At 40.4% G+C, this 14417-nt stretch overlaps 3 protein-coding genes across 4 annotated transcripts in view; all 3 read left to right on the forward strand.

Annotated features, from left to right (window-relative positions):
* The window catches only part of Sytl5 (synaptotagmin like 5), a 303531-nt gene that overhangs the window by 115729 nt on the left and 173385 nt on the right, over positions 1-14417 (forward strand). The window lies entirely within an intron of this gene.
* Hypm (huntingtin interacting protein M) lies at positions 288-817 on the forward strand. The gene has a single exon (XM_005352840.2). The coding sequence runs from the start codon at positions 357-359 to the stop codon at positions 702-704; it is 348 nt and encodes a 115-aa protein (XP_005352897.1). The 5' UTR covers positions 288-356; the 3' UTR covers positions 705-817.
* On the forward strand, positions 2279-2762 carry LOC101986085 (histone H2A-Bbd type 1-like). The gene has a single exon (XM_005352839.3). It carries the CDS (start codon positions 2327-2329, stop codon positions 2654-2656), a length of 330 nt encoding a protein of 109 aa, XP_005352896.1. The 5' UTR covers positions 2279-2326; the 3' UTR covers positions 2657-2762.

The following is a 14417-nucleotide window of genomic DNA, read 5'->3' on the forward strand; positions in this document are numbered from 1 at the left end:
GCTGGTTGATGTTATGTGCCTAAGGAGGGCGGTGGGGCCGAAGTGGGGAGGGTTCTGCCCAAGAAGGCTGGGGGGCCAAGGAACCTCTGAGCTCCCCGTCCCAGGCTGGCCAAAACAAATTATTTCTACAATGTTGTTAATTCAAGTGTAATTGAGGGGAGTTAAATGTCTCTCAAAATCATGGTAGGGAGGTCAGATTGCTGTGGCACCAGTGACATCTCAAAGCCTAAGATGTCATAAAGGCAGCTCCTGACCAGGCTGGGGATGCAATGGGCAGGGCTGAACACTGTCTTCAGAAAACCAGTCCTGCTGGTGACCCAAGCAGAGCTTACCGGAGCCCAGTCCATCAAACCATCATGTCAGGGAAGAACGAAGAAAATTCTTGCAGTGACAACAAGATGGAAGATCCTTCTCCTAGACCTGAGGTAGAGGTTCCTGTGAACTACGTGTACCGCCTACTGCAGGAGGAGCAATATACTCCTTGCCTAGGTTCCACCACTTCCGATTTCCTCCTCGCCATGCTTGATTACCTTACCGACTATATCCTGGAGGTGGCGGGCTCCGAAGCCAACATCAACAGCCAGCAAGATATCCCACAAGATGGAGAGGGGCAAGGAAACAACGAACGTGAACCATCTCATGCCTTCAAGAACGCGCCTTTCTCTCTGTTTGATGAGATCCCTGGACCCAGAAGGAATGGCTGAAGAATGGGGGACAGAACCCAAGGGTGGGAAGCCTCACAGACTCAGCTAGGACCATGAAGTCTAATAGCAGAGGAGGCTCCCCTGGTGTCCTTGAATACTAATAAAATGTTTAAATGGAAGCTAGTTGTTCTGACTCTTAATTTGCCGTTCTGAGTTAGGGGTTTTCATAAGATACTAGGAGAGGGTGGAGGATGGAAGTTGTGGTTAGTAATGGGTGTTTGAATGGGTGATTTAGAGTGAGTATAGTGAGCACTTCTCCCTGGGGTTGGCTTGGGTATAGGGGAGGAACTGAGTGTTGGGAGAAATTGGGTGGAGGGGAGGGCACAGAAGTGCCCCCATTGACTCTGAGTACTAAAGAAACCTCAGAGAAGGTTGGAAGTTGGCTGGAGCCTCACTGGCAAGTTGGATTTTTGGTATGGTAATTTAGGAGACACTGCTGATGATCAGAAAATCTACTTGGAAGTCTTTCAAGGGAGTGAAGGTCTCGAATCAGAAGAAAATGGGTGTTGGGCAAGGCTTCCGCACTGTAGACATGAGCATTCACATGATGGTGGAGGGAAGGCAAAGTCAGATGGAAAAAGACATTTTGGAAGAGGCAGAATTGTTAAGCAACTGTTTTCAGGATGCGCCTCTCTAGAGAGCCTGCAATTTATCTAAATCAATCACTTTTGGCAGAAGACAGAAGAGAATGACGCTTGCCAGATATTTCTATTTGTCTATTTTATCTCAAGTCAACCGAGAAAGTTATACTCTATGAGAATACTGGTTGATTTGCTTATACTTGTCCTGTAATTGAATTGTAGAGTTGAAGCTATAAGGTCTCTTTCTTTGAACTTATATCCCTTCCCAGGCCTATTGTGTAAAGGACTTGCCAAAAGGGAATCAAACAAGTCTAACCTCAAATTCCAACTCAGGTACTAAACAAAATCTAATAAAAGGTGACCACTTGATCACATAGAACTGTCCGTCCAGCATCTTTAATCCACCTACTGTGTCTTCCTCCAGATTAAGGCCTTTCTTCTGCAATACTGCCCTGAAACTGTCTCAGAGGGCTAGATTTACTTCTATAATAATCCAAAGCCATGGTCCAGAACCCAGATTTTACACATCAGATAGCTTTCTAATCCCTGAACAAAGTCTAAGTATACTGATGGATTCCCTGATGTTACTCATCCACCTACGGGGGGGGGGGGCATTTCATGTTCAAACTGTGACAGATCTGTCAGTGCCCAACGGTTCACACAAGGATGTGCAAAATGTCAAAGGCAATGGTAGAATCTTAGAAGATGCCATGGTATACTAAAGTGGGATGGACAGTTTTAAGTTGAAAATTAACATTTGCTGTACTGTTGAAATAAATTAGAACAATTTCCCCCTAAAAGGGGATGTACTCAGAAATGTGATCAGTTTCCTAACATGGACACTTCTAGACTGGAGGAGGAGGACCAGAGTCCAGTGGGCACTAATGACATAACAAAGTTTGTTGTCACAAAGTCCCTCCTGACCAATGAGGAGCAGGGATGAGCACTTGGTGGGTATAAAAGCCGATGTGTTGAGAGACCCAGGCCAGAAAAGATCCGGAGCTGAATGCAACTCTCCACACCGGTCTTCAAAAGGGCACAATGGAAGACAACCGGCAGAAGTGTAACATCTCCCGCTCCGCAAGAGCTCAACTGAATTTCTCGGTGAGCAGAATTGAGCGCTTTCTTCGAGAAGGAAACTTCTCTCAGCGTTTGAGTCCTTCCGCACCGGTTTTCCTTGCTGGCGTACTAGAGTACCTGACAGCTGATGTACTTCGCCTGTCTGTCAAGGAGGCCCAAGCTAGCGGGAGGAAGCGCATAACTCCAGAGCACATCTCCTGGGCTGTTGAAAACGACAAACATCTTCGTAAAATCTTCAAAATTGACAGCAAGTCTTCGGTCGCTGAGCCATCAAAACCCGACGAGAACTGATAACTAAGTCGCGGAGGTTGGAGGCTCAAAACTTGAGCCTCAAATCGCCCCAATGTCCCTCTAACTGGGGGGTAAGTTAGACATGTTATTAAAACTGTCTAAACCATTACCAGTGGTTCTGATTTCTTTTCCGTCCATCATTTTGAGCTAGAGGTGACCATGGAACATACAAGAATGCCGGGTTTAGGATGTGGGATGGAGTGGGGTGTGGGGTTGGAAGAGAAACTGTGGTCAGCATGGGACACTTAAACTGTGATGGGGGGGTTCTAATGGGGCTTGTGTGAACAGTGGCCTCGATGTGATGAAGTGGCTGAGGGAGACGACAGAGAAGCCATCCTGGTGAGCTATGAGCAGAGAAGGCTTTGGGATTACCGGCGCGGTGCTGCTATCTGGAGCGGGGTTGGGGAAAACAGACTTTGGTGGGCAAGGCTTCACTCATGGGTGGGAGTGCTTCAGGACAGCCGGTGATGGCAGTGGGTGGGGGAGGTCATGGAGAAGTGTGGCACACTATTGATGCGAACCTCAAGGATCAGGGGTATAAGCGTTACAGCTTGGATGGAAAGGGATCCTGGCAGTCAGGCTTCAAGGAGAACCACAAAGTCCTCGCAAGCACAGCTGCTTACAGTCCTGGTCCAGAGAAAGGTTTCCCCCTGCAGGGGAGGGTTTCCCGAAAGTAACAACTCCCATTCTAGTAGCGGAAGGTTTCTTCAACGAAAATGTTACAGCCTTGCTTCGCTCCGCTCCACTCCACCCAGGCTCCCTGTCTGGTCCACGGAAAGGTCTTCACCCAAACCTCATTCAAGAGATTTATTAGGAGGGAAGAATCCAGGAGGGTGGCTGCCTCTGCTGGGGTAGAAAAAGGCAGTAGCAAACTGAGCAGGCTCAGGGCTTATATAGGGCTTCTTAAGGGATGGCTTTTTTTTCCTAGGGTGAAGATTTTCAGGGTGGGAATTCGCCAGATTTCAATCCCTGAGTTTGGACAAGCTCAAAGATTGGCTAGTTTTTGTGCCCAGGGATTGGTTGGTTTTTGTGCTGAATTCATCAGGGACAGAGTGTTTCTTTGGCTCTGGTTTCAGGATCAAAGTGTGCTGCTTTTTGGCTCTCTGGTTTCAGGGCCAATGTGTTTTCTTTGGCTGGCTATTTTGTCCTACAGGGGGTATTTGCAGAACATAGAGGGATAGCAGTGAAACTAGAAAGAAACATACAAAATAGAAGCTATGATCTATATTTTTCTTTGGAAAAATTTCCTCTGTCTCATTTTAAAAGAGAGGATGTACACAAGTACTAGTACATATGGTACTAAGAGTTTGTGTGGAATATATGCTTCTGTGTACACTGGTAAGCTAAATAACGACTGTATATAACTGCTAACTGGCTTAAGACCTGCATTCAGGCAGGTCTAACTGGGGCCTTCAGTGAGAAGCCAGCCAAGTTCTTAGGTTTAGAGTACTAAGTAGGTTTGTTAAACATCTGCCTGATACCGAAAAGTCATTTATTTGGCTTATTCCTGAGGCTTATAGTAGTCTAAAGCAGTCTGTTGGGAAACCAGTATCCTGTGAGTGTGGCTGTCACAGGATAGCATCACAAAGGAAATGGCTTAGTACAGGGGAAGTTACAGTAGATAGATGAGCGAGTGGCTCTGGGTAGATTTTATAGTTAATGCAGTAGTTTAAGGTCTGTAGATGAAAACTACACTTATTTCAGAATCCCACATCAAAGAGTTAGTTTCCTTTTCTAGGTATGAGCTTGGAGGTTGGGTTGGATTCAGTCATGGCTGGCAAAGCTGTTGTAAAGTCAAGGATCAACGGGGATACTGTTCTCCATTTAAACATTGTGTTGAGTTGTGCCTACAGGCTTTATAGGAAACATGGAGTCCATGGGGAGCACAGTAAAAAGCCTAATGAAGCCCCTATCAAATGCCCATTCTACAAGCACAAGGAATCCGACTCCCAAGGGAGGTAATAAGGCAGTGTGAGCACTGATGCCCTTAGGAAGTCATGAGTTCACCCAATTATAGTCTCTATGCATTTATGTGAAGTGAAAAGGAAAGGGTGAGGATGATTCCCTGTAGCTTGGATACTTTGAGACAAACCAGCACCTATTAGTGCTCTGTTGGGGAAGGGTATAATTAAATCCCAGAAATAGGTTTGCACTGTAGTCTTCATGTTTCCCAGTAAACTTCTGTCAGGTCTGTGATCACATTAGTGTCATGGTAGGCCAGGATCAGGATCTGACATGGCTCATATTAGCACACAATATCATTTTAGGAATTGATGTTCATTATAGGTATGTGACTCCATTTCTAGCCAGAAAAAAAGTATGTAATTTGCAATTTGGTTTTATAAGGGGCTACAGTTAGAGATTACTCTGAGACTCAGGAAAAGACTGGACTTTTAAACAATGCTGGGACTGATAGATCATGGGGACTTTTATAGCCAGAAATGGAGTCACATATCTATAACAATGGCACATGGAAGTTAAGTCAAGACAATAACTAGTTCACAGAAGCCTAAGCTACATAACATACTTGGGGGCAGGCTGAACTTCATAACAATATGCTTCAAAAAAACAAAACCAACCAATCAAATGAAAAACAACTCTGAGTGTTCTATGGCTGTGAAGAGACACCATGACCAAGGCAACTTTCATCAAAGAAAACAGTTAATTGGGGACTTGCTTGCAGTTTCAGAGGTTCAGTCCTTTATCAGCATGGTAGTACAGGGGCAGAAATGCTTCTGGAGCAGTAAGTGAGAACTACATCCTCTTATGCTGGCCTATGAGAAAGACTCCGGGCTTAGCATGGGCTTTTGAAACCTCAAAGCCCATGACCAAGGCAACTCTTATCAAATAAAGCATTTAATTGGGGTCTTGCTTATAGTTTCAGAGGTTTATTCCATTGTCATCATGACAGGAAGCATAGCAGCACACAGGGATAAATGGTGCAGAGAAGTAGCTGAGAGGTACATCCTGATCAGATGGCCAAGAGAGAGATTATGGGCTTGGAATGGGCTTTTGAAACCTCAAAATCCATCATCAGTGATACACTTCCTCCAATAAGGCCACACCTTATAATCCTTTCAAATAGTGCCACTCCCTGGGGATCAAGCATTCAAATCTATGAGACTATAGAAGCCATTCTTATTCAAATAACCACAACAACCAACTAAGCAAACAACAACAGTAAAAAATTAAGATTTGATAGGAGGATCTTGGAGGGTGACAGTTGCTTGGTTTGGGCAGAAACACAAGACTTGAGAAATAAAATGACCTCATATGATGAGTTGCCTTTGGGAACAGAAGTATTTTGAAAGCCCAGGTCTGCTGATCCTTGCCAGTTTCCTGAAGGATGCTGCCAAGGGAAGGAACAATTTTCAGAAAGGGCCTTTAATATTTTCAAAATAGGATTTTAACAAATGGGTTCTTATAATAATAACATTCAATGTCTTATTCCCTAGTGTAAAAATTACAAAGTGATAGGTAAATTTCTAGTTTAGGCATCAGTTGTGATTATTAAGATGGCATGATGCTTTAAAAGGAACATCACTTGGTATATAAAATATACAGGTATATAAAAATATAGACATTTTTATCTGGTCAAAAAAGAAATCACAGTTTCTGACTTCTAGTGATAGCAAACTGCCTGAGAATGTATGTAGTTATAGTTAGATAAAAGTGATTACTTGATGCCCAATGAAAGACAGATCCTACTTTCTACAACTCTTACTTGGTTGTATGGTGTTCCAGTGATGACTCCCTCATGTTTGTGGCATTTCACACAGCTTGAGCTCATCATTACTGTTGTAATATAAAACTAAACTAATAATCACTGACAAAATCACTTGTATTTAACAAATTCATGTAGTTCTGTGCCCCAAGATGTCATGGTGAAATTAATATCATAATATAAAATACATTATCACCTTAAAAGTCCTACCATATTTTTAAAAATCTCAACATTTTAAAGGTTCAGGCTCTTAAATATCCAACATCTCTTTAAAAGAGAGATTTCTTTAAATCTCTCTAAAAGATCCAAGGTGTCATAATTGTGGGTTCCTATAAAATAAAACAAGTTAACTATTGTGACAGGTTAGGAGAAAATGAATGGGCTTAGAAACTAGAGCTTTGGATTTGTTTTCTCAGTTATTGTGTCCAGCTTCTCAGTTAAGCTGTTCTAGGTAGTTGACTGCCACCACTGACAAAATCCTAAAGGTAGTTAAGTAAGGGCATGACGAACTTCCCTGTTGCAAGATCCTATTCTCTGAAGTAACTGAGTTATATTTTTTTTCTGGAATTTGATACAGTTAATGAAGACAAAATCTGAAGATGAGTTTAGGCCTCCCAAAAAGAGAAAGCTAGCATTTTCCTTGCAGCAACTGAACCGCAGGTCTTATATGGTTCTGTCATCTCTGCCTGTTATTCTATAAGCAAGCATTTTGTATGGTTGCATAGCAAGAATAATGCAACTTAAGGTCAAATAATCTTTCCATGTTATGCCAAATAAAAGTATAAAACCATTAAGGGTGGTGATTAAAATATTTGTAAACACAATTTACTCGATTTTCTTATAAGCATAGAACATGTCCTGAGCATCTGTATTTTAATCAATAGCCAAGGTAAGTTTGATGTGTTTCCTTACTTGGAAACTTCTGTAAGATACTAGGGACAAATGAATGCAGGTTACAATTAAACATCTAAAAATAGTAACTGAGGGCTGGGGATACGGCTCCGTGGTATAGCATGATCGAACCTTAGGTTCAATCCCTAGATAAACAAAGAAATAATAACTGAAACCATGACACTAGAGTGTTGCTATTACTGTCAGCAAGGAAAGTGTTGCCGGAACAATACTAAAATAAAAATATTTAGGACTCCCAATTATCTAGCTCCTTTCCATTAAATGACACACTTTATAAAATACCTTTTAATATATGCTATGCCCTAATTTAAGCATCAAGTGATATATAAAAATAGCATGATGTTTCTTGAAACATGTATAATTGTTATGCATAATCTATAAATAAAATTAATTAATATACAAATATATCCATGGCAGGCCTCGAGGACCACTTTTTAAATTAAATTTTATTTATTTATTTTTTTGAACTGGAACTTTAATCGCAGAACTCAAAAGGTAGAGGTAGGTAGATGTCTGTGGGTTTAAGGCCAGCCTGATCTACATAGTGATTTTCAGGCAAGCTCCTATGATACAGTAAAAACCTGTCTTTAGAAAAAGACTTTTTTGAGAATGTCATAAATGAGTAAGTACACTGTACTTGCATAATTTTCATCCCTCCCTCTTCCTCATCCAGCCCCTCCCAAGCCCCACTTGAATGCATAGGCTCTTCTGGAACATCCATCCACCACCACCCACCCACATAAAACCTTAGTCCAATTGTGTAAATGTGTGGTCAGTGCTGGTCATTTGGGATTGGAGCCTTTTCTCTGGGAAAAATGCATTCTCCTTCTTTGCAGACATTGATTACCTATAGTTTTTTTAACCAGGAATGGTGCCTTGAGAAATTTCTTCATCCACATTGATATGCTGACTGGTGCTATCATAATGTGGGTCCTGTTTAAGCAACCATATTATTGAGATTTCACAGATGCTACGTGTAGAAGACACTGTCTCCCAGCAGGGGTAGTGGTTCCTGGCTCTTACAATCCTCCTCAACCTTCTTCTGAGATGTTCCCTGAGATTTAGATGTAGAGCATGCTTTGTAGATGTACCAACTGGAACTGGGAATCTCATGCTCACTTATTCTCTGCATTTTGACTAGTTGTGACTTTCTATAATGTAATGTCTTCTGTAAAACAGAAGCTTCTTTGACGAAGGGGAGAGCCTCACTTAATTGTATATATAACAATACGTATTTAGAATACACTTAGAAGCTATATTGATTTAGGAAAATGTTACTGTTGGGGAGAGTCTCTTGCCTGAATATCGTTTTGCATGTAACTCATGACTAATAGTATAACAGAGAAATCTTTTTCATAAGATCTTGCTTATCACAAAGTGACAGAATAAATATGTGTAACTTTCCAAAAGTTTTTGAAAAAGAACATCTTAAATATAAAATTAATTTCAAGGTATTTAAGTCTCCAAATTTAAGATGACTTGAAGAAAGATACAAATAAAATTGTTGGGGTATTGGAACATTTATGATAAGGCTATGGAAGCTTGAAAAGAGACTGTAACTTGCTTATCTGTTGCTTAAAGTGCTGAATACAAGAAATAGTTAAATAAATACAACAAACTATTTTTCTTTTCTTTGTTGATATCTATTTTTAGTTTATTTTTGTGATAAGGCCTTGCTCTGTAGCCCTAGCTAGTCTTGTACTAACTTTGCTTTTCAGGTTGGCCTTAGACTTGGGGCAGTTTTCCTGGCTCAGTCATCAAGTCCTGTGATTAAATGCCCAGACCTTTCCTTTCATGTTAAAGGGAACAATATAGGGCATGATGATATAAGAATAATTTATTTCTACTATTATATAATTATAGTTTAGTGGAAGTTATTTTGTTCAGATATATAACATCTGCTTGGCAGCTGTGGTTACCCGCCCAGGTTCTGAATGAGATGGAGTCTATCAACACTCAACACTCCATCATGGAAGCAGGAGCAGGTACTGACAGTTAACAGTTGTTGGTGGGGGGGAGTTCATTTTTCCTCAGTGGTGATTGACAGTAAACAGTTGGGTTTTTTTCTTTTTTTTTTCCTTTCCTCAGTGGTATAGTCATTGGTCAAGTTGCCTGTGTTTCAGTAAATAATCATTAAGAAATCTTAATAAAATTTGATGAGTCAAATAAAAGACATGAAAATAGGACTAGATGATAAGATGGAGAAATTCACTAGGAGAAAGAAGAGAATAAGATGATAATGAGGGTGAATATGATTAAACTATATAAATGTACATAACTTCTTGAGAGCACATTACTAAGAAGAAACGAAAGTGAGCTTGCATATTCTGACATGCAGAGCTGTATTCATATAAATATGCATGATTTTTAAGCCACCAAGTTTTTGCTAATATGTTCACCAACACAGAAAATGGATACACCTGAAGACTGGTCCTGTAGAATATTTTATTAAACCAGACTCAAGCTGAAACAAAACTTTCTCTATTTTCTAGATCAAGTCAAATTCTCCAGTTGAGTTCAGTATCCAGTATAGAAATGTGGCTCTAAAGTCTCCCTTTTTGAAAATCTTATGCATTAGCTCATGAACTCTGAGTCAGTCTTGAAGATACTTCAAACAAATTTGTTTCCTCTTTCAAATTATGTTTCTATAAACTTTCTGAAGTTTTCTGTACCAATTTAATTTTGTTTTATATGACTATTTTTCCTATTCCAGAATAGGGCAAATGGGCTTATTCTGGAACAGGAAAAGTAGTCATATAAAACAAAATTAAATTGGTACAGAAAATTTGCCCTCAGCACAGAAACATCCCTTTTGTGCAAGGACTGGCTGTGCAGACATGGTATCTCAGAAATAGATTTGCTATTTAAATTTGTTATCTCAAACATAGGGGCCCAAAAGGTCCTCCATCTGCAAGCTTGGTACTCAGGAAAACTGACCATGTAATTGGGTCTGGAAAGGGAAAGGGTGAGGGAGATGGCATTAAGTCTCTAGCCTGCATCTCTGAGCCCCAAATTTAGGGATGTTGATGGCTAAGGGGGAAAAAGTGAATGTCTCATGTCAGAAAGAACAAGTTTGCACTGTCTCTGCCTTTTTGTTCTTTTGAGGCCCTCTGGGAGTTAGATGACACCTGCCAGCATCAGTTATGGAGTTCTTGACACAGCCCACAGATTTAAACGCTAATCTCTTCCAGAAGCAACCTTCCAGGCACAGGCAGAATTAGTATTTTGTCAACTGCCAGGTAATCCCTTAGCCCTCAAAGTGACAAGCAGAACTAAAAAACAAAGTATGAAGCAAGTCTTGTTTGACAAAGATTTGTGTATCTTTATGTGATTTTCAATTCTTAAAGTGATTATATTAAATATATAACTGAGAAGAGTTCCTTTCAACTCAGAGGTCTTATTAACTAATGTATTAGTATTATTCAGAAGTAAGACATATGATACACTCATGTAATTGGAGGGGAAGGCATTTCTGAATTACAGACACAGAAGGACAAAAGAATAGTTCCCACAACTTCACTTCTGCAGTTTCATTCATAGTCAAGAGTAACCAGAGACATAGTAAATGTTAGTCCAGATTCTTAAGCAGAGCAAAGCAAAAGTAGTACATTCTCCCAGTGGCTTCCATTCTTAATTTATTTGATCCAAAAACATACAACCAAGACTTGACAAACCAGATTATCTATTACCTCTCTTATAACAGGGATTAGTTCTCCATCTCATCTGAGTACTAGCCAGAACTTAGCTTCTAGGATATAAAAAGTAGGGCTCATTCAGGGTCATATGACTGTAAATAGATAAGGTCTCACTAAATCAAAAATCCATTTACAAAGCTTTTAAAATAATCAAACACCAAACCCCAAAATTTCTTCTAGTTCTGCCAAAATTGATGGTCCCTAAGTATCTGAAATCATGCAAACACTTTAGTAGCTCCGCAAATTGACACCAGGAAGCTAGAATTGGTAATGTTCTCTGGACTGTTTGGATCCTCTCAATGAGTTATGAAAAGTCTGTGTGAGTTTAAACCATACACGAAGTATACTTTTCTATCTCTTATATTTGTCTGGCCCTGGCAAGTGAATGCACTGAGAATTTGATTTAAACTCTAAAATTTACAAAGACAACTTTTAAAAGCAAGGTTAAAGCATGACATACATATATTAAATGGACATGTTTTTAAAACGTGGCTCTTAAAACAATCTTAGTTACTTTTCCATTGCTGTGACAAAATACCATGACCAAGGTGACTTATAAAAGGAAACATTTTATTGGGCTTATGGTTTCAGGTGGTTAGAGTCCATTCATGGTGGAGCAAAGGTATAGTGGCAGGAGCAAATGATAGATACATTTTCATGTGCAAGTATGAGGCGATGGGGAGAGAGAGAGAGAGAGAGAGAGAGAGAGAGAGAGAGAGAGAGAGAACCAAGTATTGAATGAGGGACCAAGTATTCAAACATACAAACATATGGGGACCATTGTGATTCAAATCACCAGAGAGGATCTTGTTTTTCTGCCTAGGCAGGTCTGGAACTCATGAACCTTAAGCCTGTAAGTGTTAGGATTATAGGTTTGTGGCACTACATCTGGCAACATTATGTTGAACTACTTTATTTTTTAACTCATGAGGCAAGTAGAAGTTATAAATAACACTTTAAAGGAGAATCAAAAGAATTGATACAAGAATGTTCACCAGTACTATTGAGCTTTCCCAGAGATCAGGTAATAAGCCTTAGGGCAAAGCTTCTGCCAAAAAACCCAGTTTAACCATGGACCTAAAAAATAGATTTTTATGCCATATAGTATAATTTTGAGATGTTGCCATCTTAGATTCGGCAGCATTGCATTGCAGAGGAAGCAGTAGCGAGAGATACCCTCTAGTATTATATTACACACATAGGCTCCAGGGATAAGGACCTCATCCACAGACAGCTGCTGGTGTTGAAGCGCTCATCCTGGGATCTGAGGCTCTTGAAGCTGAAGCTTTTGGTGAAGAAAACCTGCGTGTTTTCTTTCTGTTCCTGGTGAAGAAGACCTGAGGTTTTTCTTTTGGTCCCTAACAGCCTTTTATCTCGCTTTAGCCTTGGCTCTTTGCCTTCTCTTGCTGTCTCTACCCTTTCACCGCCTTTCTTCCTGCCCTGACCACTTATAAAGTGTTCAGTAACTTCCTTAACTGGCAGTTGCTCTTTCTGCCTGCTGACTGGCCCATCAAGTGTTGCTGTTTTTTTTGGTTCTGCTTTTACTCTGCCTGGTGCTCTCTTTTGTTTCGACTGCTCCTTTTCTTTGTTCCCACCTCAGCTCACATTACAAAAAGTCAGCAAGAAAAAAAAATAACATAGTGTCAGATTAGCTGAACAGTTAACAAAATAAGAAATAAAAATAGCCAATAAATATTTGAAAAATATCAAACAACCTTAACTACCAGGGAAATGGAAATATAAGTGATGCTGAGATTTTGTTTCAGTGCAGTCGGAATGCTTACCGTTATGAACATACATAACACCAAATGCAAATCAGGATGTTGGTAAAGCAGAACCATCATACCCTGCTGGTGGGAATGTACACCAACCTAGCCATTGTGGAAATCAGTATGGAGGAACAGGTTTATTTAGTTTACCATTTCAGCTTATAGTTCATTTTTGCAGGGAATTCATGACAGGATATCACATCCATAGTCAAAAGCAGAGAGAGAATAAACATATACTTGCTTGCTCTAGGCTACTTTCCCTTACTCAAATATAGCTGACAGCCCACCTTAGGGAACAGTGCCAACTACAGTTAATCAGGACAATTCCCTACAGACATGCATATTTGCTTTATATAATTCTTTTTTATGACTCTTCCCAGGTATCTCTTGGTTATGTCAAATTAACAGTTAAAACTAATCAGCACAATCTACCCCCTATTAAGTTGACCTAGAACACACTATGTTAAGTCATAACTTTAAAACCATTATCCCCCAAATCTGATGCTATTTAATAATGTAAAATATGGTCCAAATTTAAAGTTCTCATAGTTTCTTTTTAATGGCAACACTTAAAAATATCCCAAACCAAGCTGGGCAGTGGTGACACATGCCTTTAATCCCAGCACTCGGGAGGCAGAGGCAGGCAGATCTCTGTGAGTTTGAGGCCAGCCTGGTCTACAGAGTGAGTTCCAGGACAGCCAAGGCTGTTGTTACACAGAGAAACCTTGTCCGAACAAACAAACAGACAAACAACAACAAAAAATCCAAAACTTTCTGTAAAAGTCTCAAGTCACTTTAGAAATTCCAAGTCATTAATTATATACTGAACATTCTTATTCCAAGGGAAGAACTGGGTATACGACAACCACTATTAAGCAAAACCAAAATTCATGCATATAAACTCAACTCTCTAGCTCCCTGTCTGACATCTGATGCTTGTAGCCTCACCCTTCCAACTCTGCTGCTGCACATACATACAGTTTGCCTTGTAGGCTAGCTGCACTGCACAACTTCACTTCTTGTGGACATCCCACACTGCTGGCATCTTCAATATCCTTATACCTCCATTGTAACAGAGGCATCACTTTTACTCTCTCAGGGCCTCTGCAGAAACTCTGACCCCACCTTGGCTGCTGTCCATGATCCCCTTAATCTTTCATCTTTCTTGCCTACAAAATGAGTACTATGTGGACAATCATTTCATTGCCAACTTAGGCTTGACATGTAGACTAGTCCCTTAGACTGTACTTGTATCAGCTTCTGTGGGCTGGGCTTGAGAAAACGGTTTCATATTGTCCCAGCGAAGTAGATGTTTCGCTTCAGTGCTGCTGCTCTCTTTCTTTGAGAAGCACAACTGTTTTTTTTTCAGCTTCAGCATGACCAGCACACACAGATTCTTAGCTAGTGTATCACATTCATTCTTTCTAGACTAGCTGACAACAAAATCCTTATTCTCTCTGAAACATGATCTAAGCCTTTTACTCTCAGCATTTTTACTTTTCGGGCTCCCAGAAGAATGACCTATTAGACTCTGAGTACTTAACAGCTTTTCTAAACTGTAGAAATAGGAGCGGCGGGCTGCGTCCCGGCACCCGGCCGCCCACATGGCTAGCTCTACCCGAAATAATTACACGGACACTGTGTTCATTTAATCACCGCTT

Source organism: Microtus ochrogaster, chromosome 10, assembly GCF_000317375.1.
Source record: "Microtus ochrogaster isolate Prairie Vole_2 chromosome 10, MicOch1.0, whole genome shotgun sequence".
NCBI lineage: Eukaryota > Metazoa > Chordata > Mammalia > Rodentia > Cricetidae > Microtus > Microtus ochrogaster.

Excerpts from the sequence above, each read along its gene's own strand:
- LOC101986085 (XM_005352839.3), top strand. The coding sequence starts at position 2,327 with ATGGAAGACAACCGGCAGAAGTGTAACATCTCCCGCTCCGCAAGAGCT.
- Hypm (XM_005352840.2), top strand. The coding sequence starts at position 357 with ATGTCAGGGAAGAACGAAGAAAATTCTTGCAGTGACAACAAGATGGAA.